Source organism: Ovis aries, chromosome 1 (assembly GCF_016772045.2).
Source record: "Ovis aries strain OAR_USU_Benz2616 breed Rambouillet chromosome 1, ARS-UI_Ramb_v3.0, whole genome shotgun sequence".
Lineage (NCBI taxonomy): Eukaryota > Metazoa > Chordata > Mammalia > Artiodactyla > Bovidae > Ovis > Ovis aries.
In genome coordinates, this window is record NC_056054.1 from 14,725,900 (window position 1) to 14,752,454 (window position 26,555).

Consider the following 26,555-nt stretch of genomic DNA (forward strand, 5'->3'; position numbering starts at 1 on the left):
ACCCAAGAGAATTTCCCTGCCTCAAGATCCTTAATTAACTTCATCACATCTGCAAAGACCCTTTTCCATGTAGAGTAACATTTATGGGTCCCAGGATTAGAACCTGATATGGATGAGGGTCAATATTTAGCTTACTACCTCCTCATTCTTTGACCAATTCTTTTAGTAAGGAACAAATAACATATTTTACTACCCCAGTCATGGGATCAGCTATTTCTCCATATATGTTTCTTCTTTTTTGAATGAAGAATGGTATTTGGAAGTCAAAATGTAGATGCTAGGTGGGCTTATGGCTGTTAGAGTGTCATTCTTGTACATCCTTTCTCTAGGACTAGGAAATAGGACACCCACTGGAAAATAATGTATGATTACACACACACACGCACATACACATGCAAACACACACACACACAAAGATACATATTATGTGCACTCTGAAAGGTTGATCTGGAATCAACTTCCAAGGGTTTGCAAAAGCCTACAATTAAATATTCTGGAATACTGTTAAACTAATGGCAGTTTGAAATCAGCTATGGTGGGAATACTTACACCATTGAAATCAGCAAACATTTTAAAGCAGTTTTTGTTTTAAATAAGAAAGCCCTTTTACTAGTATATAATTACATATAACACACACATACCTTCTCTCTCTCTCTACTTATAATGGTTAATATTATACACACACACATACACCAAGTAGGCTCACATCTCTACTTCTAATTCTAGCCCAGCATCACATAGTTTGTTCTAGTCTTTCCTGCTTCCTATATTTCTATCTTCTTCAATAGTCAGAAACCTGGCTCACATTATTCTCAACATATTGACTTATTTACTCATTTTCCTGGCTATAGGAACCATCTCATTGGCCCTGTCCTTAGTGACCCCAACTAAAAGAACTGCCTCCTTAGCCCTGAACATGAAGGCTTTTTTCTGTCCTGACCTTTTGAGTTAGACCTAAGCCACAGCCCTGCCAGCCCAGACCATCAGAGTTGTCTCCTTGGCCTGGGACCCCCAGCCCTAAATTCAACAACCAAATCTTGCCTTCAGTTAAGTTCAGTTCAGTCACTCAGTTGTGTCCGACTCTTTGTGACTCCATGAACTCCAGCCAGCCCTCCCTGTCCATCACCAACTCCCAGAGTCCACCCAAACCCATGTCCATTGAATCGGTGATGCCATCCAATCATCTCATCCTCTGTCGTCCCCTTCTCCTCTGCCCTCAATCTTTCCCAGCATCAGGGTCTTTTCAAATGAGTCAGCTCTTCACATCAGGTGGCCAAAGTACTGGAGTTTCAGCTTCAAAATCAGTTCTATCAATGAACACCCAGGACTGATCTCCTTTAGGATGGACTGGTTGGATCTCTTTGCAGTCCAAGGGACTCTTCAAGAGTCTTCTCTAGCACCACAGTTCAAAAGCATCAATTCTTTGGCGCTCAGCCCTCTTTATAGTCCAACTCTCACATCCATACATGACTTCTGGAAAAACCATAGCCTTGACTAGACAGACCTTTGTTGACAAAGTAATGTCTCTGCTTTTAAATATGCTATCTAGGTTGGTCATAACTTTCCTTCCAAGGTGTAAGTGTCTTTTAATTTCATGGCTGCAGTCACCATCTGCAGTGATTTTGGAGCCCAAAATAATAAAGTCAGCCACTGTTTCCACTGTTTCCCCATCTATTTGCCATGGAGAGATGGGACCAGATGCCATGATCTTCGTTTTCTGAATGTTGAGATTTAAGCCAACTTTTTCACTCTCCTCTTTCATTTTCATCAAGAGGCTCTTTAGTTCTTATTTACTTTCTGACAAAAGCTCCTTAAGGATCATAAGCTCCCTAAGGATCTTGCCTTAGCTCCCCATATTTCCTTCTTTGTATACTCTTCCCATTAAAAATGTTTATTTCCCCATTTTCTTTTTTAAGTGCATGGTGACAAGTGGTCAGCTTGACTCATTTATGTAGTTTGTCATATAAAATACTGTTAAGTTTGGATCTGGGACATAATTATACTGAAACATTGTTTATCTCAACTGGAAATCTAACTGGATGCTCTGCATTTTTCTTCGCTAAATCTGGCAATCCTAGTTAGAACTACAGACAAGCTTCTTTTAATCCTAAACACCATCTATAACTCTAGACTTCCCTGCACCTCTGGGCTTCTAGCTCTTAGGTGTGCCTCTCTCTAGGCTTACTTTCTATACCACACCGTTTCTCTATCTTTGACCTTCACATACTGTTTTTGTTCCCTCCAAACAGCTATCAGAATTTGGGAGAGTGTCACACAGTTGCACACAGTCTACCACTAGAGAGTTAATTTTACTAATTAGTTCAAGTGTTTTTATCTTGGAATACGCATAAAGAAGATGAAGCAGCCTCATCAATCCTCCAGAAACCTTTACCTAGTTAGCCAGTAATTTGTACACCCATGGAATTCTTCTCATTCCTCTACCATTATTTTCATCTTCTGTTAACCATAATTTGAGAAACAGAGAACTGATTGAAATGAAAGGGTGTTTATTTGTGGTTTGTTAGGATTGCAGCCCAGGAAACACAAATTCAAGAAGCACTTGAGGTCGCAGACCCGGGACCCGGAGCAGCTCAGAGGCGGTGAATAATAGCTCTTCAAGTCTGCAATAAAAAATGGCCTCCAATAAAACTACATTGCAAAAAATGGGAAAGAAGCAAAACGGAAAGAGTAAAAAAGTTGAAGAGGCAGAACCTGAAGAATTTGTAGTAGAAAAAGTGCTGGACCGCCGTGTAGTGAATGGGAAGGTGGAGTATTTCCTGAAGTGGAAAGGATTTACAGATGCAGACAATACTTGGGAACCTGAAGAAAATTTAGATTGTCCAGAGTTAATTGAAGCATTTCTTAATTCTCAAAAAGCTGGTAAAGAAAAAGATGGAACAAAAAGAAAATCTTTGTCTGACAGTGAATCTGATGATAGCAAATCAAAGAAGAAAAGAGATGCTGCTGATAAACCAAGAGGTTTTGCCAGAGGTCTTGATCCAGAACGAATAATTGGTGCCACAGACAGCAGTGGAGAATTAATGTTCCTCATGAAATGGAAAGATTCTGATGAGGCAGACTTGGTACTGGCAAAAGAGGCAAATATGAAGTGTCCTCAAATTGTAATTGCTTTTTATGAAGAGAGACTAACTTGGCATTCTTGTCCGGAAGATGAGGCTCAATAATTGTTTGCATTGCCTTTTATATATATTTATATATATATATAAAATGTGGGTCTTGGTTTTTTGATTTATTAGTGTGAAGAAATAACTACATTCTAATGAAAATCAGGTTTGATACGTTTGTTTTGAAGTAATATTGGGGAAGTTATATTGGGTTTTTGTTTTTCCATCTGTAGCACTGGTTACTTTGAACAAATAAAAGCTTTCTGTAGTTGCCTCCTTCAGTAGGAAAGAATTTGATACCATGATATATTATTTCCTCAGCATTAGAGAACAGTTTTTCTAAATGTTGGAGGAAATCTCCATAGTCATTACTCAATCAGAATTTAGAATTTGCATTTAACTCATATATGCCTGAGGACCATTCTGAGTTTTTTAAGACATGTAAATTGTTTGGGAGTTAATTTTTGTTGTGGTTTTTGTTTTGGTAAATATATTTAAACAACAGCCTTTCATAACCATGGATAAGCCCATGTTCTGGAATTACATCATTTTGAGCAATATAAGAACTTCAACTTAGATTAAAAATTTAAGTCTTAACCTTTCAAATTAAATAATTTTGCAATTAATTAGATAAATTAAGGAGTTTAAATTGGGTAATTTTTTAAAGCATCCCTATCAGAATCTGCATATAAGTGCAGTTTTATATGCAGAAACCCTGGAAGAGAATTTTATCACTGTCAACAACCTTCCCAACCAAATGAAAAAGTAGAAAAATTCTAGTATGTTTTAATATAGCAAAGCAAAACTTAGTTAAATGGACACTTGATGGTTCCTTTTGGTGAACCATTGTTTTACAAGAAATTGAAGTCTCTGTGCTATATTTAGGAAATGTTGTGATACATGGGATGTCTCAGATTTGTTCATTGAAACCTAATCAGATAGTTTTAAAATATTGGCAGTTTATGATCTACAGGAATAAATGAGTGAACAAACTTTTCTAATCTATGCTTGACCTACATGTTTTTTCAGACTTGACTCCGATCCATTCCTTACACGAAGGCTCAATTTTCTCAGTATATTGGGTTACTAGTTCAGCAGAAGCCAAGAAAAACAATAACTTTGTAGTAATCAGAATGTTATTCAACTGTATATTGTTTACTTTATTGTAAATACTGGTGAACAGTGGTCAATAAATAGTTTTATATTCCTTTAAAAAAAAAAAAAAAAAAGAAGCACTTGAAGTGTGTTCCAACGGACTGAAAAATGAGGGGGGCTTATAAAGGCAAAAGCTGCAAGGTTACAGTTAGTTACATGAATTGTTTATCAAGAGTTGTAATTGGAGCTGGCAAAAAGTAAGGGTGCATGCTAAGTAAGGATTTCTTGGGGTTGAAATGGTTGTACAGTTACAAGGACAGAACTTGAGATCATAAGGTGGCAGGTGGCAGGTGTTCTGAATACAGCTGGTGGTGTCCTTGGGCCTGCTACAGTTCAAAGAAAGTTCCAGTTCTCAGTGGTACAAAGAGGTGTCTGAGACCAGATCCTCCATGGCCATCTCACTCTATTTTGGTATGCCTGAACTGTGATTACCCCCATTATAATTTCAATTTGTCATCACTTCTTGTATTGAAAACTACCTATTTGATTTGTTTGTTGTGGAATTATCTCCAGAGTAGACTGTTCAGTTAAAAGACAAACAACAAGGAGAAGAACTAGAAAAAAGAGAAAGTAAAGCTAATATATATAAAGCTATCATATCTATACTATATACAAACATGTGTGTATATGAATAAAGTAATCTCTGTTTCGTGATAGTTGCTTTCAAGGAGGAGAATTATGAGACTGAGAGACAGGGAAGGGAGGGACACTTTTAATATCTATCAATAGATATTTGATAGATAGTACAAATGTTTAGTACAAACATTCAGTACAAATGTTTAAAAACTAAATGCATATTTTAATTATTCAAAAATATTTAATTTTTTAAAGGCGAAATTATCTTTCTCTATGGATGTGCCCCTCCTTAGACAGTAAGCTACTGCTTGAGATCAGGGACCATGTCTATCTCGATTTATACCCCAAGAGCCCAGCACTGTGTCTAAGTCAGAGTCATAATTTTGGTTCTTTATATGTGTATAAAAATAGCATGTCCCCTACCATTTCATTTCCATTGCTATTACTGATATTGTCTAAGTTAAACTAAACTGTATTAAATTATTTAATATCAAATTTAAAAATTAACAAATAATAAAAATAATAAATGCCAAATTCAGTTATTAAATTAATTTAAAGGGGATAACTATTAAAATAATAAGGCCTATAAAAACACTGAAATTAAAAAACATAGCTCTACTGAGGTACAGTATACAAACAATAAAACACCCATTTAGATTGGTTTGATGAATTTTGACACATGTATATACACATGCAATGACCGCAATCAAAAGACAATCAATTTCTGTTACCCTAAAAAGTTCTGGATGTCCCTTCTCAATCAATTTCTACCTCTACCTCTCACCCCTGGCCACTGGCAACCACAGAATAATCACATTGCCACCTATTAATGAATTTAAATAAATTTAACTACACACGTTTATTAACAGAAAGTTTATATTTTGCTATAAAATCAAAGAGCAAAGACTGCCCAGTTCAGTTCAGTTCGGTCGCTCAGTCTTGTCCGACTCTTTGCGACCCCATGAATCGCAGCATGCCAGGCCTCCCTGTCCATCACCATCTCCTGGAGTTCACTCAGACTCATGTCCATTGAGTCCGTGATGCCATCCAGCCATCTCATCCTCGGTCGTCCCCATCGCCTCCTGCCCCCAATCCCTCCCAGCATCAGAGCCTTTTCCGATGAGTCAACTCTTCACATGAGGTGGTCAAAGTACTGGAGCTTTGGCTTTAGCATCATTCCTTCCAAAGAAATCCCAGGGTTGATCTCTTTCAGAATGGACTGGTTGGGTCTCCTTGCAGTCCAAGGGACTCTCAAGAGTCTTCTCCAACACCACAGTTCAAAAGCATCAATTCTTCGGCATTCAGCCTTCTTCACAGTCCAACTCTCACATCCATACATGACTACTGGAAAAACCATAGCCTTGACTAGACGGACCTTAGTTGGCAAAGTAATGTCTCTGCTTTTGAATATGCTATCTAGGTTGGTCATAACTTTTCTTCCAAGGAGTAAGTGTCTTTTAATTTCATGGCTGCAATCACCATCTGCAGTGATTTTGGAGCCCCAAAAAGCAAAGTTTGACACTGTTTCCACTGTTTCCCCATCTATTTGCCATGAAGTGATGGGACCGGATGCCATGATCTTCGTTTTCTGAAAGTTGACCTTTAAGCCAACTTTTTCACTCTCCTCTTTCACTTTCATCAAGAGGCTTTTAGCTTCTCTTCACTTTCTGCCATAAGGGTGGTGTCATCTGCATATCTGAGGTGATCGATATTTCTCCCGGCACTCTTGATTCCAGCTTGTGTTTCTTCCAGTCCAGCGTTTCTCATGATGTACTCTGCATATAAGTTAAATAAGCAGGGTGACAATATACAGCCTTGACGTACTCCTTTTCCTATTTGGAACCAGTCTGTTGTTCCATGTCCAGTTCTAACTGTTGCTTCCTGACCTGCATACAGATTTCTCAAGAGGCAGGTTAGGCGGTCTGGTATTCTCATCTCTTTCAGAATTTTCCACAGTTGATTGTGATCCACACAGTCAAAGGCTTTGGCATAGTCAATAAAGCAGAAAAAGAGTCCGAAATGCAGTACTTGGATGCAATCTCAAAAACGACAGAATGATCTCTGTTCGTCTCCAAGGCAAACCATTCAGTGTCACAGTTATCCAAGAGTATGCCCCAACCAGTAATGCTGAAGAAACTGAAGTTGAACAGTTCTATGAAGACCTACAAGACCTTTTAGAACTAACACCCAAAAAGATGTCCTTTTCATTATAGGGGACTGGAATGCAAAAGTAGGAAGTCAAGAAACACCTGGAGTAACAGGCAAATTTGGCCCTAGAATGCGGAATGAAGCAGGGCAAAGACTAATAGAGTTTTGCCAAGAAAATGCACTGGTCAGCTTTAGGAGCGGAAGCCGAGAATCAGCCTTTGATAACAGCGGGAGAGAGGGACTCTCCTGGAGCAGTGGAAGGTACTGAGGATCCACAAGCTGCCGGAGAGATGACGCCTCTAGGAACAGCTGAGAGAGTTCCTCTGGAAACAGCCAGAGAGCCAGGATCTCAAGAAGCTGGAGGAAAGGGTGAACGGTCCCAACTCCCAGAGACAGTTCCCAAGGAGACAGAATCTCCGGAGATGTTGGAAGGCAGTCAGCCTATGGAAACAGCTGAGACGCAGCACCTTCAAGAAACAGTTGGAGAAGATGAGCAGTCCCAACTTGTAGAAACAGTTCCCAAAGAGAATGCATCTCTGGAAGTGTCGGATGGAAGTCAGTCTGTGGGACCCGAGAGAAAAAAGCAACTTCAGGAGACGCTGGGGAAAGATGAGCAGCCCGAGCTTCGAGAGACGATTCCCAGAGAGCATGGCGGACCAGAAGTGTCAGACGGAAGTCAGTCTGAGGGAGCCGAGGAAGAGAAGCAACCTCAGGAAACGCTGGGGAAAGATGAGCAGCCCCAGCTTCGAGAGACGATTCCCAGAGAGCATGGCGGACCGGAAGTGTTGGACTCAAGTCGGTGTGTGGAGACAGCTGTAAAGGCCGATTCACTCCATAAAACTGCGGAAGGTCCTGGGAACATGCAGAAGCTCCAACCTGAAAGAACAGTTGAAAGCATGGAAAATCTGGTGGAAATGGCCAGGAAAATTCACACTAACGAAGAGGACCAACACATTGAAGGTGAGACAGGAGAAACGGTTGAAACAGAGATGGAGAGTGAGAAAGTCGGTGAAGCAGCTGAAACAAAAGAAGAAGAAACAGGAGAAGCCATGGATCTTTCAGCAGCCACACAGATAGGTCTGGATGGAAGGGTCAAGGGACACAGCATGTTATAACAGAGAAGATAGAAAACTGCAGTGAAGTTTGGTTACAGATGCTATCTTTCAACATCGACATGTTTTATACCAGGAAAATGTGGTTATCATGTTCTTCATTACATTGTTCCATAGAACTGCTAAGCTATAAATGGTTTTCTTAGCTACTTAGAATTCAGAACTACAGTAGCCAGAGCCGGTACTGACTAGAGTATATGTTCATTTAAGAGTGTGAGGGCATTTTCTTCATTGTGGCAATGGGTCCATTCAGTGTAGAAGAGTGAGACCCTAAAAGAAAGCATACACCTCTAAGTATAGGTGACTGGAGAAAGGAGTTAAGTAAAAAATTTTAGGCAGCTCATGATAATGAAATCATACAGAATTAGGATGGAATAAGAATAATCAACAACAATGGGGCAACTTATATCTAGTATTTCTTTCCTATCACAGAATTTAAAGCTAGTAGGAACCTGGGAAAGTGTGTCATTTAATTATCTTCTTACCTTAAGTCTGTCTACTACCAAGGATCCTTAATGATCATGGTGTATGAAAAATGGTAACAAAATTCTCATAAAAGGAATACAGACTCTGGTGCTGTTATAAAATTAGGCATTTTTCACAATGAAAGGCTACACATTTTTAATGTGCCATTTTGAATCATTTAGTAATTTTATATGTATATGAGGTGTTTCAATTGGTGTTATTCCTTTAACTAACATTAAAGGTATTTTAAATTGACGTTTAAATATATTTCAGAGGCAACAAACAGCAAGAATTAAAAACTAGATTTGCTGACTATGTGGAGTCTATTCCTTGGGCTCTATTTTTTTTAAAGATTACTTTAATATTAGACTTTAGAGGTGGGAAAGAGCTAAGAAATCAAGATTTAAAAACCATTTACAATATTTCATTAATGTTAAAATGATATAGAAAGTCACCTTTCAAGAATTCCTCCAAAGTTGCCAAGGGATTTTGGTAAATTATTATCTGTGATTATATGTGAATAAGAATAATGATAGCAGTCTTTTTCACCAGTGAGTGCCTTGTGCTTATGAATATCAGGATAGAATTATATTCTGGACACATTTAGTATCTTTATCTTATTTGTAAATATATAGTTTAAAAATAACTTCTTAGATGAATTAACTAGACTCTTTTACTTTATCTTCTGTATCAAACTATGAAGATGATATAATTAATTTTAAGAACATAGAATAGAGGGGAGAATTATCTTTACTCTGATTTTAATGTTTTTATGTTCCTGACAAAGAAACTGGATTGTGATTTTATTGAGAAGGACTATTTTATGTCTTTGAATTCATGCATTTTACTCTTTTAATGGAAAAGATGGGTGCTTTCATGAAAATGATAGGTGCTCGATAAATATGTTAAATCAATAAGTGAATAACAAGTACCAAGGGTTCCCATTTATACTTAACATTAAAAAAATATTTAAAATATGAAAAAAAAAAAAAGAAAATGCACTGGTCATAGCAAACACCCTCTTCCAACAACACAAGAGAAGACTCTACACATGGACATCACCAGATGGGCAACACCGAAATCAGATTGATTATATTCTTTGCAGCCAAACATGGAGAAGCTCTATACAGTCAGCAAAAACAAGACCAGGAGCTGACTGTGGCTCAGATCATGAACTCCTTATTACCAAATTCAGACTCAAATTGAAGAAAGTAGGGAAAACCACTAGACCATTCAGGTATGACCTAAATCAAAGACCTTATGATTATACAGTGGAAGTGAGAAATAGATTTAAGGGCCTAGATCTGATAGATAGAGTGCCTGATGAACTATGGAATGAGGTTCGTGACATTGTACAGGAGACAGGGATCAAGACCATCCCCAAGAAAAAGAAATGCAAAAAGCAAAATCACTGTCTGGGGAGGCCTTACAAATAGCTGTGAAAAGAAGAGAGGTGAAAAGCAAAGGAGAAAAGGAAAGATATAAACATCTGAATGCAGAGTTCCAAAGAAAAGCAAGAAGAGATAAGAAAGCCTTCTTCAGTGATCAATGCAAAGAAATAGAAGAAAAGAACAGAATGGGAAAGACTAGAGATCTCTTCAAGAAAATTAAAGATACCAAGGGAACATTTCATGCAAAGACTGCCCCCACACCCCAAAATGCATAGTTTTATCATGTTCTTATTTCAAGTCATTAAAAAAATTCTTTATTAGAGTAAATTTGCCAAGTAGCATAAGAAGGAAAAGTAGAAAGCCTGCCTTCTTTTCAAGAGCAGTAATAGCAGTTGCCATTTATTGAACATCTAATATCTATCCGGCACCATATTTGCACTTTACATGAATCTCTTTTCTCATTAGATTCTCACATCTACCCTGACAGCTGAAATATTCATTATTATCTTCCTTTTGCATATGGCTTTGAAGTATCCCTGACCTCAACTATGGTTAACACAAATGGATCACACATTTTAAAATACCCCAAATTCCAAGCTCTAAACAACCCATGGCTACCTTCAGTTTCAGTTCAGTTGTTCAGTCATGTCTGACTCTTTGCAACCCCATGGACTGCAGCACGCCAGGCCTCCCTGTCCATCACCAACTCCTGGAGTTTACTCAAATGAAGTGAAGTGAAGTCTCTTAGTTGTGTCCGACTCTTTGTGACCCCGTGGACTGTAGCCTACCAGGCTCCTCCATCCCTGAGATTCTCCAGGCAAGAGTACTGGAGTGGGTTGCCATTTCCTTCTCCAGGGGATCTTCCCGACCCAGGGATCGAACCCAGGTCTCCCGAATCGTAGGCAGACGCTTTAACCTCTGAGCCACCAGTGAAGCCCCTTCTATTGAGTCGGTGATGCCATCCAGCCATCTCATCCTCTGTCATCCCCTTTTCCTCCTGTCTTCAATCTTTCCCATCGTCAGGGTCTTTTCTAGTGAGTCAGTTCTTTGCATCAGGTGGCCAAAGTACTGGAGTTTCAGCTTCAGCATCAGTCCTTCCAATGAATATTCAGGACTGATTTCCTATAGGATGGACTGGTTGGATAGTAAATCCAGTCATTCAACCAGGTCCCCTCTGTAGTTCTCAAAAACTCTGTGGTTCAGGATTGCTGATCTTATCCAAGTCTGTGCTTGGATAGAAGCAAAAGGCAAAGGAGAAAAGGAAAGATATATCCATTTGAATGCAGAGTTCCAAAAGAATAGCAAGGAGAGATAAGAAAGCTCCTCACTGATCAATGCAAAGAAATCCAGGAAAACAATAGAATGGGAAAGACTAGTGATCTCTTCAAGAAAATTAGAGATACCAAGGGAATATTTCATGCAAAGATGGGCTCAATAAAGGACAGAAATGGTATGGACCTAACAGAAGCAGAAGATATTAAGAAGAGGTGGCAAGAATACACAGAAGAACTATATAAAAAAGATCTTCATGACCCAGATAATCATGATGGTGTGATCACTAATCTAGAGCCAGACATCTTAGAATGTGAAGTCAAGTGAGCCTCAGGAAGCATCACTATGAACAAAGCTAGTGGAGGTGATGGAGTTCCAGTTGAGTTCTTTCAAATCCTAAAAGAGGATGCTGTGAAAGTGCTGCACTCAATATGCCAGCAAATTTGGAAAACTCAGCAGCCACCACAAGACTGGAAAAGGTCAGTTTTCATTCCAATCCCAAAGAAAGGCAATGCCAAAGAATGCTCAAACTACAGCTGTACTCATCTCACACGCTAGCAAAGTAATGCTCAAAATTCTCCAAGCCAGGCTTCAGCAATATGTGAACTGTGAACTTCCAGATGTTCAAGCTGGTTTTAGAAAAGGCAGAGAAACCAGAGATCGAATTGCCAACATTCGTTGGATCATGGAGAAAGCAAGGAAATTTCAGGAAAACAGTTACTTCTGCTTCATTGACTATTCGAAAACCTTTGTGTGGATCACAAGCTATGGAGAATTCTTAGAGACGGGAGTGGCAGACCACCTGGGACTTCCCAATTGGTGCTAGTGGTAGAGAACTGCCTGACGATGCAGGAGATGTAGGAGACCAGGGTTTGATCCGTGAGTCAGGAAAATCCTTAGAGGAGGACATGGCTATCCACTCCAGTATTCTTGCCTGGAGAGTTCCATGGACAGAGAAGCCTGCAGGCTACAGTCCATTGGGTCACAAAGAGCCAGACATGACTGAAGCAACTTAGCACACACACACTAGACCACCTTACCCGTCTCCTGAGAAACCTGTATGCAGGTCACGAAGCAACAGCTAGAATCTGACATGAAAAATCTGACTTGTTCCAAATTGGGAAAGGAGTGCCAAATATACAAGGCAGTATATTGTCACCCTGCTTAACTGCTATGCAGAGTACACCATGCAAAACACCAGGTCTGATGAATGACAAACTGGAATCAAGATCAGATATGCAGATGATACTACGCCAATGGCAAAATGTGAAGAACTAAAGAGCCTCTTGATGGGAGTGAAAGAGGAGCGTGGAAAAGCTAACTTGAAATGCAACATTAAAAAAACTAAGATCATGGCATCTGGTCCCATCACTTCATGGCAAAGAGAAGGGGAAAATGTGGAAGCAGTGACAGATTTTCTTTTCTTGGACTCCAAAATCACTGCAGACAGTGACTGCAGCCATGAAATTGAAGGATGCTTGCTCATTGGAAGGAAAGCTATGACAAACCTAAACATTAAAAAGAGGGGTATCACTTTGCTGAGAAAGGTCTGTGTAGTCAAAGCACTCCAGGCTTCCCTGTCCTTTACTAGCTCCCGGAGTTTGCTCAAATTCATGTCCATTGAGTCGGTGATGCTATCTAACCATTTCATCCCTGCTGCCTCCTACTCCTTTTGCTTTCAATCTTTCCCCAGCATCCAGGTCTTTTCCAATGAGTGGTGTGGCTCTTTGCATCAGGTGGCCAAATTATTGGAGCTGCGGCTTCAGCATCAGTCCTTCTAATGAATATTCAGCCCTTCCTTTATGATTGACTGGTTTGATCTCCTTGCAGTCCAAGGGACTCTCAAGAGTCTTTTCTAGCACCACAAATCAAAAGTGTCAATTATTTGGCGCTCAGCCTTCTTTATAGTCCAATTCTCACATTCATATGTGACTACTGGAAAAACCATAGCTTTGACTATATGAACCTTTGTTGGCAAAGTAATGTCTCTGCTTTTTAATACACTGTCTAGGTCTGTCATAGCTTTCCTTCCAAGGACCAAGCATCTTTTAATTTCATGGCTGCAGTCACTGTCTGCAGTGATTTGGGAACCCAAGGAAGTAAAATCTAGATGATACGATATCTCAATTCTATTTAGTCAAAGTGGGATGGAGTTTCAGGAAGAGGTGACAGATTGAGCAAAGGCATAGGCAGGAAAACTAATGTGTGATGGAGTGGGGACATGATTGGGGAACTACCAAACAACTCTGTGCTTTTAGAAGTAGCAAGCAGTTGACCTTAAAAGGCAGGTTGAGTATTTTTATTCTATTTGAAGCAAGAAAGGGCTATCATGTTTAAGCAATGGAGGTAGATTTAGAAGATGAATCAGGGAGTAAGTGGTAGGATCTCAAAATAGCAATATCCCTTGAAGGGGTCCTGCAATAGCCTAAGCAAAAGAAAAGTAAGACTTGTCTATGAGTGGTTGTGCAATGAAGGAACTGATCCTTCCTTAACCCCAACAGATAAAATTCCCCAAAAGGAAGAGCAAAGAAGAGTTGTCTGGGGGGAATCTCCTGCAAAAGGGAAAAGGCTGAAGCAGTCTGTGAGGTTTTCAGAGTTTCCGCCTCCTTTGGGGGTTCTCTACCTGTGAGGCCCCTGACTCTTCAACAAGACACAACAAAAAAGCCTCCTAGCAAGGAACACCTGAGTTCCCAGGGTTTCAGAGAGCTGACCATCCCAAGTCCAAAGGTGAGGGTTTAGGAGGGAGTGGTGACAGTCATGGTGGATAATCACTCAAAAGGAGATTCTAGGGTATAAACACTGCTCCCTGGAGAAGGAAATGGCAACCCACTCCAGTACTCCTGCCTGGAAAATCCCATGGATGGAGGAGCATGGTAGGCTACAGCCCATGGGATTGCAAACAGTTGGACACGACTGAGCAACTTCACTCACTCTTTATAACTTAATCACTATAAGTATGAAGGGGAAAATTACTGTTTAAAGAAAACTACGTTCCCACTTTTGTAAGTCCAATGCAAATCACATATTAAAACTGAAAAATCTTGAAAAAAAAAAAACAAAACAACACTGCTCCCACCCACCAAGCTCTTCTTGGATGTTTAGAGGAGATGTTGTCATGCCCCTGGGCAAGGCTAAGTGGAACTAGATTAGAGAAGAGGTGTGTGGAAGAAAATTTCCTAAGGACAAATTGATAGGATTTGGCTTCTCACCTGATTAGATTTTGAGGAAAGGAAAGAGAGAGAATGGAAAATAATTCTCAGAAGCCTGGGTGTTGGCACCAGGGTGACTTAAGACCTTCTAGCTGCCTTTCCACTGATTCTTACCCTTCCTAAGCAAACTTCTGGTGCTAATTTTGTTTGTTTCCCAAGCCATCTTTTCTATAGGGATTCCATTATATTTCTTACAAAAAATTAGTAAATTGGGCTCTTGTGATTTAATTACCACCTGAGTGATATCATAGAAACAAGTTTTTGAATTTGCAAGTCAGAAATTCTAACCTGATCAATTCCTTTAATAATCCACAGTATAGGTCTGTTCTCTGATCATTTTATTACCCACAGGGTAATCATGAAAATAAACCTTTTCTACAGTCAGTATATGTGTGTGGGTCTGGAAGGTCTACAATAAGAGAAGCTAAAGCTATTCTCTGAGACTGAACCTCATAGAAGTAATGGTAATATTTACTTAGAGATTTCTCTGTGTCTGTCCTAAAGATAAACTCTGGCTACATTTTATTAGATCTTATGGCATTCCTATGAAATACAGGCTACAGTTATGCCCATCTTAAGAACCTGAGGTTCAAAGAAATTAAATGATCTAAAGGTACACTACTAACAAGCAATGGAACTGGGGTTCAAAGCCAGCAATTTGCATTTTTACATATATTTATATGAAATTATCACTATGATAGTAGGCATCCACAATGCTTTTTGAATTGGAATAGATGAATCTGCAAAAAGAAACAACCCTACTTCATCACTTGTAAATGTGTGGCTGATGGTGTATTGAAAAATACCCAGCTTCAATCAACGGGAACTTCGAGTACCCATGAAACTGGAATATAAATTTTAAAAGTTGCAAATAAATTGTTGCTGTTGTTGTTCAGCCGCTCCATCCTGTCTGACTCTTTGTGACCCCATGGACTGCAGCACACTAGCCTTCTCTGACCTTCATCATCTCCCGGAGCTTGCTCAAACTCATGTCCACTGAGCCGGTGATGCCATCCAACTATCTCATCCTCTATTGTCCTCTTTTCCTCCTGCCTTCAGTCTTTCCCAGCATCAGGGTCTTTGCATCAGGTGGCCAAAGTATTAGAGTTTCAGCTTCCGCATTAGTCCTTACAATGAATATTCAGGATTGATTTTCTTTAGAATTGACTGGTTTGATTTTCTTGCAGTCCAAGGGACTCTCAAGAGTCTTCCCCAACACCACAGTTCAAAAACATCAATTCTTCAACAGTCAGCCTTCTTTATGGTCCATACATGACTAATGGAAAAATCATAGCTTTGATTAGATGGCCTTTTGTTGGCAAAGTAATGTCTCTGCTTTTTAATATGCTGTCTAGGTTTGTCATAGCTTTTCTTCCAAGGAGCGAGTGTCTTTTAATTTCATGGCTGCAGTCACCATCTGCAGTGATTTTGGAGCCCAAGAAAATAAAGTCTGTCACTGTTTACATTGTTTCCCCATCTATTTGCCATGAAGTGATGGGACCAGATGCCATGATCTTAGTTTTTCGAATGTTGAGTTTTAAGCCAGCTTTTCCAATCTCTTCATTCACTTTCATCAACAGGCTCTTTAGTTCCTCTTCACTTTCTGCCATAAGGGTGATGTCATCAGCATATCTGAGGTTATTGATATTTCTCCCAGCAATCTTGATTCCAGTTTGTGATTCATCCATCTCAGTGTTTCTCATGATGTGCTCTGTATATAAGTTAAATAAGCAGGGTGACAATATACAGCCTTGATGTACTCCTTTTCCTATTTGGAACCAGTCTGTTGTTTCGTGTCCAGTTCTAACTGTTGCTTCCTGACCCAAACACAGAGCTCAGGTGGCAGGTCAGGTGGTCTGGTATTGTTGTGATCCACACAAACACTTTGGCATAGTCAATAAAGCAGAAATAGATGTTTCTCTGGAACTCTCTTGCTTTTTTGTTGACCCAACAGATGTTGGCAATTTGATCTCTGGTTCCTCTGCCCTTTCTAAAACCAGCTTGAACATCTGGAAGTTCACGGTTCACGTATTGCTGAAGCCTGGCTTGGAGAATTTTGAGCACTACTTTACTAGTGTGTGAGATGAGTGCAATTGTGCAGTAGTTTGAGCATTCTTTGGCATTGCCTTTCTTTGGGATTGGAATGAAAACTGACCTTTTCCAGTCTTGTGGCGGCTGCTGAGTTTTCCAAATTTGCTGACATCTTGAGTGTAGCACTTTCACAGCATCATCTTTTAGGATTTGAAATAGCTCAATGGGAATTTCATCACCTCTACTGGCTTTGTTCATAGTGATGCTTCCTGAGGCCCACTTGACTTCACATTCCAGGATGTCTGGCTCTAGGTGAGTCATCACACCATCATGATTATCTGGGTCATGAAGATCTTTTTTGTACAGTTCTTCTAGTGCATTCTTGCCACCTCTTCTTAATATCTTCTGCTTCTGTTAGGTCCATACCATTTCTGTCCTTTATTGAGCCCATCTTTGCATGAAATATTCCCTTGGTATCCCTAATTTTCTTGAAGAGATCTCTAGTCTTTCCCATTTTATTGTTTTCCTCCATTTCTTTGCACTGATCACTGAGGAATGGTTTCCTATCTCTCCTTGCTATACTTTGCAACTCTGCATTCAGATGGGTATAAGTTTCCTTTTCTCCTTTGCTTTTTGCTTCTCTTTTCACAGCTATTTGTAAGGCCTCCTTGGATAGACATTTTGCTTTCATCAGGCACCTTGTCTATCAGATCTAGTCCCTTAAATCTATTTCTCACTTCTACTGTATAATTGCTAGGGATTAGATTTAGGTTATACCTGAATGGTCTAGTGGTCTTCCCTACTTTCTTCAATTTAAGTCTGAATTTGGTAACAACGAGTTCATGATCTGAGCCACAGTCAGCTCCAGGTCTTGTTTTTGCTGACTGTATAGAGCTTCTCCATCTTTGGCTGCAAAGAATATAATCAATCTGATTTTGGTGCTGACCATTTGGTGATGTCCATGTGTAGAGTCTTCTCTTGTGTTGTTGGAAAAGGGTGTTTGCTATGACCAGTATTTTCTCTTGGCAAAACTCTATTAGCCTTTGTCCTTCTTCATTCTGTACTCCAAGACCAAATTTGCCTGTTACTCCAGGTGTTTCTTAACTTCTTACTTTTGCATTCCAGTGAAAAGGACATCTTTTCTGAGTGTTAGTTCAAGAAGGTCTTGTAAGTCTTCAAAGAAGCATTCAACTTCAGCTTCTTCACAATTACTCGTTGGGGCATAGACTTGGATTACCATAATATTGAGTAGTTTGCCTTGGAAATGAACAGAAAATTACCTAGCACATATTAAATTTAGAAAATTACCTAGCACATATCAAATCTCACTGAATATCAATGATGATGATTACTATTATTATTAGGATCTGCTGCCTTACAGGACATGTGCATCTTTAATTATTACACATTCTTCTTCTAATGATGTATCAATTTATACTTCTATCAGCAGCATGTAAGTTACATTTTCCTAATTCCTAACACATGGTACTAATTTAAAACTTCTGCCAATCTGATGGGTATGGAATTATATCTCACTGCTGTTTTAATTTGTACTTTGATAGTTACAGTAAAGTCAGGTATCTTGTCATGGGTTTAATCGCCATCAGTTCTTTTTTTTGGGGCGGGGTGACCTACCTCTTAATATCTTTTCTCTACTTTTCTATTAGATTGTTTGCTTTTTTCCTTTTGATTTTGGTGACTTCTTGGGAGATTAATCCTTTGATGGTTATATATGTAATCAATATTGTCTAGTTTTGGGTTGTCATCATGCACCACCTTTTATCATGGGGTAGTCTTCATTTCAACCTCACAACCTTCACAACCTTGCTTGTTATTATTTTCTACTGGGGATGCTTTCCTTTAAAAAAGGCTCTTCTCCTGGCTACATCTGTCTCGTTCTTCAGATCGCAGCTCAAAGTCATTCTTTCATATCTAGATTATGTCTACATGTATGTCCCATCTCAGTGACCCCGTAACTCCAAAAGTAATGGAAGGACGGCAGTGGACAGGAACTTCTGGTCAGTTGTTGCCAGGCTGTTGCCAGGGCGGCTGTTGAGGAGGCCGCGCAGGGGAGGAGCGTCCAGAGTTCCAATGACGGAATCCAGCGGGCGCCCGAGTCGCCCCGGAGTGCGTCACCACGCGCGGTCGGCCGGGGGCGGGGCCAGGTTTGAGTCACGTGGCTTGGTTGCCTACGCGCTGCTGGGCCGTGGGAAGATGGCGGACGGAAAGGGAGACGCCGCCGCCACCGCCGGGGCTGGGGCTGAGGCTCCGGTGGGAGCCGGAGCCGGAGACGGAACCGAGACTGAGTCCATGGCTCGGGGCCATAGTCCCGCATCTCCGGCGCCGGTAGCCTCCGGATTGCGACCCTGTCTGTGGCAGCTGGAGACAGAACTGAGGGAGCAGGAGGTGTCGGAGGTCTCATCTTTGAACTACTGTCGGAGCTTCTGCCAGGTGAGGGGCGGACTGGCTGGCTGAGGGCGGCGGGGCGGGGAGGCCAGGGGAAGAGGCCCCGGATCTGTTGCTGCTGCCGGGGCTGGACTGAAAGGCGCCACCTCCGTGTCTTGCCGCGCCCCCGGGGCCGGGAAGGCCCAGTTCGAAAGCCCAACCGCTGGCCCCCCTCCGCCAAGTGCCCGACTTTGGCCACCGCCAGGGAGGGTTGCGCTGGGTCAGACTGAGAGCTGGGAGGGCGCCGGCGGCTCCCTGGAAGGGCCGTGCCCTGTCGTCGTTGCCTGTCCCCCAGCCGGGTGGTTGGAGCGCCATTGCCTCTTGAAAGATTGATTGCTCGTTTCTGCCAGGAGATCCTTTTTTGAGTGCAGATCTCCAAATTGGAATGCCTGGATTTTCCTAAATAATTCGGAGATATATGTTGGGGCCAGAGACTTATCTTTGGAGTCAGCGTCTTTTGGGCCCCTGAAAGGTATGACAGTTGGCTTTGAAAGGCGTCTAGGGCTTTCTGTTTAGGGATGGTGGAGCTGGTTGGTTGTTTGGTTTTGGCTGCCTTTTGGGGAGGGGGGGAGGGGGTATTAAAGCGGTTCTTTCTCTTTTTCTGTGTTCTTTGGAGAATTGTGCTGCCAGAAATGAGGCTCTTAATTCTTGCAATGGTTATTCGGGTCTTTGAGTAGAAGAGGATTGGGAAAGATGTGGAGTGTGGTCTGTTTTGGCAGTTCTATGACCATTTCTGTGCCATAGTGGGTCCTAACCTATGATTATATATTTCTTGGTATGCTGAGTTTTCTTTCCATGATCACGTCGCGATTTTTCTTTGTAAATTTGAAGATGTACCATGATTATTTCTTCGTCTGCTTGTTCTAATCAGCTTTTGGAACCGCCCCTCTGCTTCTCACCTGGTGCACCTTAAAGAATGCAAAATAGTCGTAGTGTTTTGGCACTTGGGCTTTTAATGAGTAGTTGAGCGTGCAGAATAAATTGCGGTGTTCCAGAGTTATTATTTTGAGGGACAATTTGCTCTGTTGGTCCGGAGGAGGATCAAAAATTGACTTGATTGATTGCTTTTCTCCCTCCTCTCTGCTGAGCCCGAACCACTTCCTCTTGAATGGATTTTGTCCTTGCTAATGAATCTTTTCCATACATTGTATCACTCCAGTTTGCCTACAACCTGCAGCCTTTACCCTGAACTGTGAAGTACTAAGGCGTCCTCTGCATTTTCACTCTCAATGAACATTCTTACTATACAAATTTACAAACTTTTACTGACTCCATAGGATGGTGCCAGACATTTTGCCAAGTGCTGAGGAAACATGAATCAGACAGCATTTACCCTTGATGAGTTTACCATTTGGAGGAGGTAGTAGAAATAACAGTATTGCCGATGCAGTTTTGGTGATGATGGAAGAGGATACCTTGTACAAAGGGGGGCGGGGCTCATGGGACATCTTACGGGAAGACAGTCAACTAGTAAAAATAAATGTGAAAGTTAACTGCAGACTGTAATGCATATCAATACTTAGAAGTAACTGGGAGAGGCCAATTTAGATGGAGTGGCCTGAGAAGGCCCTGTGCCTGAAGGGTTGAAAATGAGTCTTGTTAAGTATTGGGAAAGGAGGTGGCATTGTAGTGTTAATGGTGGAGATGAGAAGGAAAACAGTGCTTTGGGAGAAGAGGGAACTAATTGGACCAGGATTAGTGAGGAGGAGAGCAGAAGAATTGTTGGTTTGGGATAAGCCTTCTAAGCTTTCGTAGTCTTCTTGGAAGGCTAGCAGGAATGGATATAACCAATCAAATTGAAGCTTGTCAGAGAATAACACACACAAACACACACACACACATACAGAGCTTTAAGCCTAGTACTGGCGGCTTCGATTTTGACTGATTTTTAATGTATTGTCTTTGCAACACTTAGATGTGAGGGCACAGAAGAATTTTTAAGAGAAAATATTTTTGTAATTTTTTTTTTAGTGAATTCTTTTTTTAATCTGAAATTTTCCCAAAACAGTTTTTTACACTAATAAAAGTATCAGTGACAATATGCAGTAATAGAAAGCACATTGGATTGGGAGTTATTTGGGTCTTAATTGTGACTCTACCACTTACTAGCTAATAACCTTGGGCAGAATGTGACTGTGAGATTATGTTCTGTTTTCTGACCTTTATCTGCTTGTAATGCTTTATACAAATAGAGCAGAAAGTTTATCTTCAACTCTTCACAATATTTGTCACATTATTTTGGCACATTTTTCCCCATAGCCCAGTCAACTTAGGGTGTCCTTTCTTATCAGATACAGATTTTTTTTTTTAATTTTATGATGAAGTAGGAATAATTTCACCATCCAAATTTGGTTGAATAGCGTTTGGTTTCACATTGGAAAGGCAGAGTCAGATTTTTTCACCTACTGACTGTGTGTGTGCCTGACATTGCACTCAGTGCAGGAAATAGGGACCTGTCCTGCAGGGAGTACCTAAGGAATGTGTAAAGAGAAGTAGTGATGTTATATTATCATAAAGGCCTCATCTATGCTCTCGGGGATGCTTAACTGCCACAAAAGGTATTTTTATCATGGGTTTAATAGGCTGGGACCATATTCCCTCTAGCTTTTGCAGCACTTAAAAGAATGGCTCTGTCTTTGGAATTGCACCAAATCAAGAAATAAACTAGCATATGAAAGGATAAAGAAGCTTGTTTCATTCTGGGCATGGTTTCAATTTTCAGAAGTTTGTAAAGATGATCAAAATGAAACTTCATAAGTAATAGTTACTAAGAAAATGATCTTTAGATGAAGTCGTAGTCAGTGAAAATTTGTATTCAGTGACTATTGGATGTGGATTTTTCTTTCCCCCTCTCCCTCCATTCCTTTTCTAAAAACATTGTCTGCCAGACATTGTGGATAAAATTAACTCTAGAAAACAGTCTTTCTTTGTTCTGCTGAAAAATTGATGATATCCTCTCAGGTTCTTACTATGTTTTGGGAACCCAGACTCCTGAAGTTTTCCAACTGGTTGATGTATTTGTAACACAGATTTTGAAGACTTGACAGTAGACTTCACTACAAAATTGACATTATTGAGTGAATGATTATACTTTGAGTGTATCAGCACAGTAGCTTTATGAGTAATCCTTGTTTATGAGACACTTCCAGTTTTGAACTAACAGTGACTTTGTAGATTTTTAAATGTTAACTCGGTGAGTATTGAATATATTTCAGTTTTCCCTAGATTAGTGATTGGGTCCAAAGGCCTAAGTCAGATTGTCATTCTATACCATCTTTACCAGTTAAACTAGCTGTGTGACCTTGGGTCATGTTAATTTTCTTTAAACCGAAGTTTCTCATTTGTAAATGTGATAATAGTACTTATTGTTCTCTATGTAAATACATTGTTGTGTGGACTAGATAAAACAATCTCTGTAAAAAGCCAGTGGCTTTGAAACTGAGTTATCCTGATTTCTTGGGATGAAAAGTCATAACAGCCTTGCCCCCAGCTTAATTTTTAGCTCTTAAGTAGCCAGTCCCACCACCCCAGTTCTAGTCTTATTCAGAATTACTGTACTTGGATACCATGGACCAAGTATGGGATCTCAGTTACTCTGTGGCTAAAATTGTGCCTACAAGTTTTTAGGTGCATTATTTTGGAAAGATGATCTTAATTGTCATTGGATTCATCAAGATGCAAAACACATATTAGGCTTTCAGTAAATATTTCCCAGGTGACTGATCTACAAAGGATGGCATTACTACTTTAACAAGAACACAGTTCATCAAGCATTTTTAGGTCTTTCCCTTTCATTGTGCTGTGAAAAGTGAAAATCCCTTGGTTCTTTCCAACTCTTTGGGACCCTATGGACTATACAGTCCATGGAATTCTCCAGGCCAGAATACTGGAGTGGTTAGCCTTTCCCTTTACCAGCTAAATCACAGGGGAAGCCTAAAAGTATTAGAATGGGTAGCCTATCCCTTCCCATTGGATCTTCCCGAGAATCAAACCAGTGTCTCCTGCGTTGCAGGCGGTTCTTTACCAACTGAGCTATCAGGGAAGCCCCTTCATCATGCCTTTCCATCCTTTCTCACATTTTCTGCATGGCTGACTTTCCTTCTTTAGGGCCCTGTGCAAGTGTCACCTTATCTGTGACGCTTTCTTTGATTTTAATAGATTTCCTTTTAGTTATTTGCTTTCTTTTGACACTTTGCATATACCTGTTGTTCAGTTGCTCAGTTGTGTCCAACTTTTTACAACCCCGCAGACTGCAGCACACCAAGCTTCCCTGTCCTTCACCATCTCCTGGAGTTTGCTCAAACTCAGGTCCATTAAGTCAGTGATGCCATCCAACCATCTCGTCCTCTGTCGTTCCCTTCTCCTCCTCCCTTCTATCTTTCCCAGCATCCAGGTCTTTTCTAATGAGTTGGCTTTTTGTATCAGGTGGCCAAAGTATTGGAGCTGCAGCTTCAGCATCAGTACTTCCAATGAATATTCACGGTTGATTTCCTTTAGAATTGACTGGTTTGACCTCCTTGCAGTCCAAGGGGCTATCTATCAGGAGTCTTCCCCAACACCACAAACTGATGTTTGAAAGCATCAGTTCCACGCTGAGCCTTCTTTATGGTCTAGCTCTCACATCCGTATATGACTACTGAAAAACCATAGCTTTGACTAGACAGATTTTTGTCAGCAAAGTAATGTCTCTGCTTTTTAATGTGCTATCTAGGTTCGTCTTAGCTTTTCTTCCAAGGAGCAAGTGTCTTTATTTCGTGGCTGCAGTTACCATCTGCAGTGATTTTGGAGCCCAAAAAAATAAAGTCTGTCACTGTTTCCTTTGTTTCCCCATCTATTTGCCATGAAGTGATGGGACCAGATGCCATATTCTTAGTTTTTTGAATGTTGAGTTTTAAGCCGGCTTTTCCACTCTCTTCTTTTTACCTTCATCAATAATCTCTTTAATTCCTCTTCACTTTCTGCCATAAGGGTGGTGTCTTCAGCATACCTGAGGTTATTGACATTTCTCCCAGCAGTCTTGATTCTGGCTTGCATATACCTATTTGGTTTTAACTCTTTTTCTTGCTGTCATGGTCTTAGTTCAGGCTTCATAATGTCCTTTTGCAGCTCTTCACTAATCTTCCTTGCCTTCCAAGTGACCTTATCTACAGTCCGTTTCGGTGTTCCTTCTAAATTATAAACATGATCTTGTTGGTCACTTTATTCACTAAAATTCTTCCTTTTTTTTTTTTTTTTTTTTGCCCCAAAGGGAAGATAAAATTCACACTTATTAACCTGGCAAGGAAAGCTTTTTAGGATCTGGACTGTTTCACCCCTTACACCCAACTCTCTCTTTTTTTTTGTCTATCTTCACCCCAGTGTTCATCTCTCAGTCTGCTTGATTAATCCCAGGGTCCTCCCTTAACTCATCTGCTTATCTATCCTTGAATACCTGGCTCAAGTAAGAAGCTTTTTCAAACATTTTCTGATTTCATTAGATAGAATGAGGTGCCTCTTCCACTTAGAATATGTACTCCAGTAGCATCTTGTACATCAGCATGGTACCTGAATTTTTTTTCCATGTTTATTTCTTGTATTGACTAGTAAGCCAACAAGTCCTTGTTTTATTCTTAGTACCTAGAAATTAATACAATGCCTGGCCCACAGAACTAATATGTTGAATAAATTTTGTAGGAACACCTAATGTAAAATTTGGTATGTTAAAAGGCAGCTTTACCACAGGAAATTACTGTGAAGAAACAGGATAGGCGATTTTGGTCATTTCTTAGAGACATTACTTGTCAATTTGGCTTACATTCATATTAAGGTACACATCTACATGTGTGAAATGAGGGCTAGAGTTGATGGAGAGGGGCAAATAGGCGACATTATGTAGTACTGAGAAAGATGCTAGGGCTTCCCAGATGGCTTAGTGGTAAAGTACCTACCCGCCAATGCAGGAGACTCAGGAGACTCGGGTTCGATCCCTGGGTTAGGAAGATCCCTTGAATTATGAAACGGCAACCCATTCTGGTATTCTTGCCTGGAAAATCCCATGGACAGAGGAGCTTGGCGGGCTGCAGTCCATGGGGTCGCAGAGAGTCAGACAGGACTGAGTGCACATGACTTGGAGATGCTGAAATAGCAAGGATCAGTCTTCCAAACTCCTTGAAGTTGGTGGCCATGAAGACTCGTGAGCAATATCTTTTTATTTTTGCTTCTTTCAGTTATTTAGTTTAAAGGGTTTTTATTAAATGCATTAGCTTTCCTTCTTGTGCTGCCTTCTCTTGGGAGAAATCTATATAGGAACTAGAGAACAGTTATAATCACAAAAGCTAGTTTTTCAGTGCATATAACCAAAACATTATTGTAAATGTGATCTGTGAAGCAGTGGGAGCTTTGGGTGCTGTCATCTACTGTAGCCTCTAGTGACTTCTGTGCCTACCAGTGGATCATGCTCTTCTGAACCTCGTTAGTAAAAAATCTAAATAGAAAACGTCACTTATTTCAAGACTGCAGAGGCATTTGCAGACCAAAAAATATTTGTTTTCATTCTGTTCTAGACACCTGACACGTGTCCCAGAGGTCTCCCTTGACTGTGTTATCTGAAGCAGCTCATCTCCATCTTCTTTTGACTCCTTAACACTCCTTTATAGTTCTTTTAATCACTGACTACTGTTTGATATGTCTCTTTGTCTGTATGCCCGCCTGGAATGTAAGCAGCATGAGGGTGTTGATTGTTTTGTTTACCCCTACCTATATTAGTCCCTGGCTTTTAATAGCTACTCAGTCAGTATTTGTTGATCCTTTGTCTCCTTCCTTCCATAAATCCTTGACTAGACGTCTTGAGAATAACAAGTGAGTTTTAACCTATCTTAATCAAGAAATAAGAACTTTATTTGTCAAGAAGGTCATGCTGCTTCCAGTAGGGATCAGGTCTTACTGTTCTTGTATTTTGATTAACTAAAAGTAGAATCTCGTTTTATTTACATTTTCTAAGAACTTCCCCTGGTTTCTTATATTCCACAAACATTTAAAGTAATGCAGTTTTCAGCAAGGTTTATTTAGATTGAAGTGTTTATTTTGGATATGATTGACACCATATTAGAAAACCCGAACATAGATTGCAAGTTCATATAAAAAAAAAATAGATTCCTGAAACTTTCATTGCTGACATAAGCCAACATGGAAACCATGTGAAAAAATAGATATTTAATTTATTGAGCATCTTTTTGTGTGTCAGGCACTTGGGTAAGTGGTGGTATTTTCCTTTTACAGATAGAAAACTGAGACTCAAGGAAATTATGTAACTTTCCCAAGATCACACAGCTGTGGTGAAGTCTGGCTCCAGAGCCTATGCTGGTTTTTTTTTAATCAGCATTTCCTAAATTATGTTTGCTCCATGAAATACATGTATTCATAAACACTTCTTGAAATAAGGATTCTGTATTCATGTAAGTTGGGGTGATGTTTGGAGAAATGCTTTTTTAAAAAAATATAAGACACGTTGTGACTCCTAGAAAGACATTTAAGTTTTGCTATGATAAGGGTGTCTATAAAACATTTTGCCATGTTCTAAACCTTGTATCAGCCCCCAAATCACATGTTTTGCTTTCATTATAGTAAAGCAAATCACTATGGTGAATA

General features: G+C 40.2%; 3 protein-coding genes across 5 annotated transcripts in view; all 3 read left to right on the forward strand.

The window, feature by feature from the left end:
• The first annotated feature begins 2,564 nt into the window (after positions 1–2,564).
• LOC105603393 (chromobox protein homolog 3) lies at positions 2,565–4,332 on the forward strand. 2 transcript variants are annotated; one of them, XM_060399665.1, is made up of 2 exons: positions 2,569–2,799; positions 2,873–3,012. In XM_060399665.1, exons 1-2 carry the CDS (start codon positions 2,634–2,636, stop codon positions 3,010–3,012), a joined length of 306 nt encoding a protein of 101 aa, XP_060255648.1. In that variant the 5' UTR covers positions 2,569–2,633. The 2 variants fall into 2 exon arrangements, with proteins under 2 accessions (XP_027824136.1, XP_060255648.1); XM_027968335.3 differs by having other exon boundaries at positions 2,565–4,332.
• A 2,661-nt stretch (positions 4,333–6,993) lies between these two features.
• LOC105604595 (glutamate-rich protein 5-like) lies at positions 6,994–8,898 on the forward strand. Its single transcript, XM_042235075.2, has one exon. It carries the CDS (start codon positions 7,181–7,183, stop codon positions 8,117–8,119), a length of 939 nt encoding a protein of 312 aa, XP_042091009.1. The 5' UTR covers positions 6,994–7,180; the 3' UTR covers positions 8,120–8,898.
• A 9,787-nt stretch (positions 8,899–18,685) lies between these two features.
• RLF (RLF zinc finger) overlaps positions 18,686–26,555 on the forward strand; it is an 84,868-nt gene continuing 76,998 nt past the window's right edge. For both annotated transcript variants that reach the window (XM_027968336.2, XM_060395706.1), the window contains exon 1: positions 18,686–18,935. In XM_027968336.2, coding sequence (XP_027824137.1) covers positions 18,699–18,935 — 237 coding nt within the window. In that variant the 5' untranslated portion in view covers positions 18,686–18,698. The remainder of the gene's footprint in view (positions 18,936–26,555) is intronic.

Excerpts from the sequence above, each read along its gene's own strand:
- LOC105603393 (XM_027968335.3), top strand. The coding sequence starts at position 2,634 with ATGGCCTCCAATAAAACTACATTGCAAAAAATGGGAAAGAAGCAAAAC.
- LOC105604595 (XM_042235075.2), top strand. The coding sequence starts at position 7,181 with ATGCACTGGTCAGCTTTAGGAGCGGAAGCCGAGAATCAGCCTTTGATA.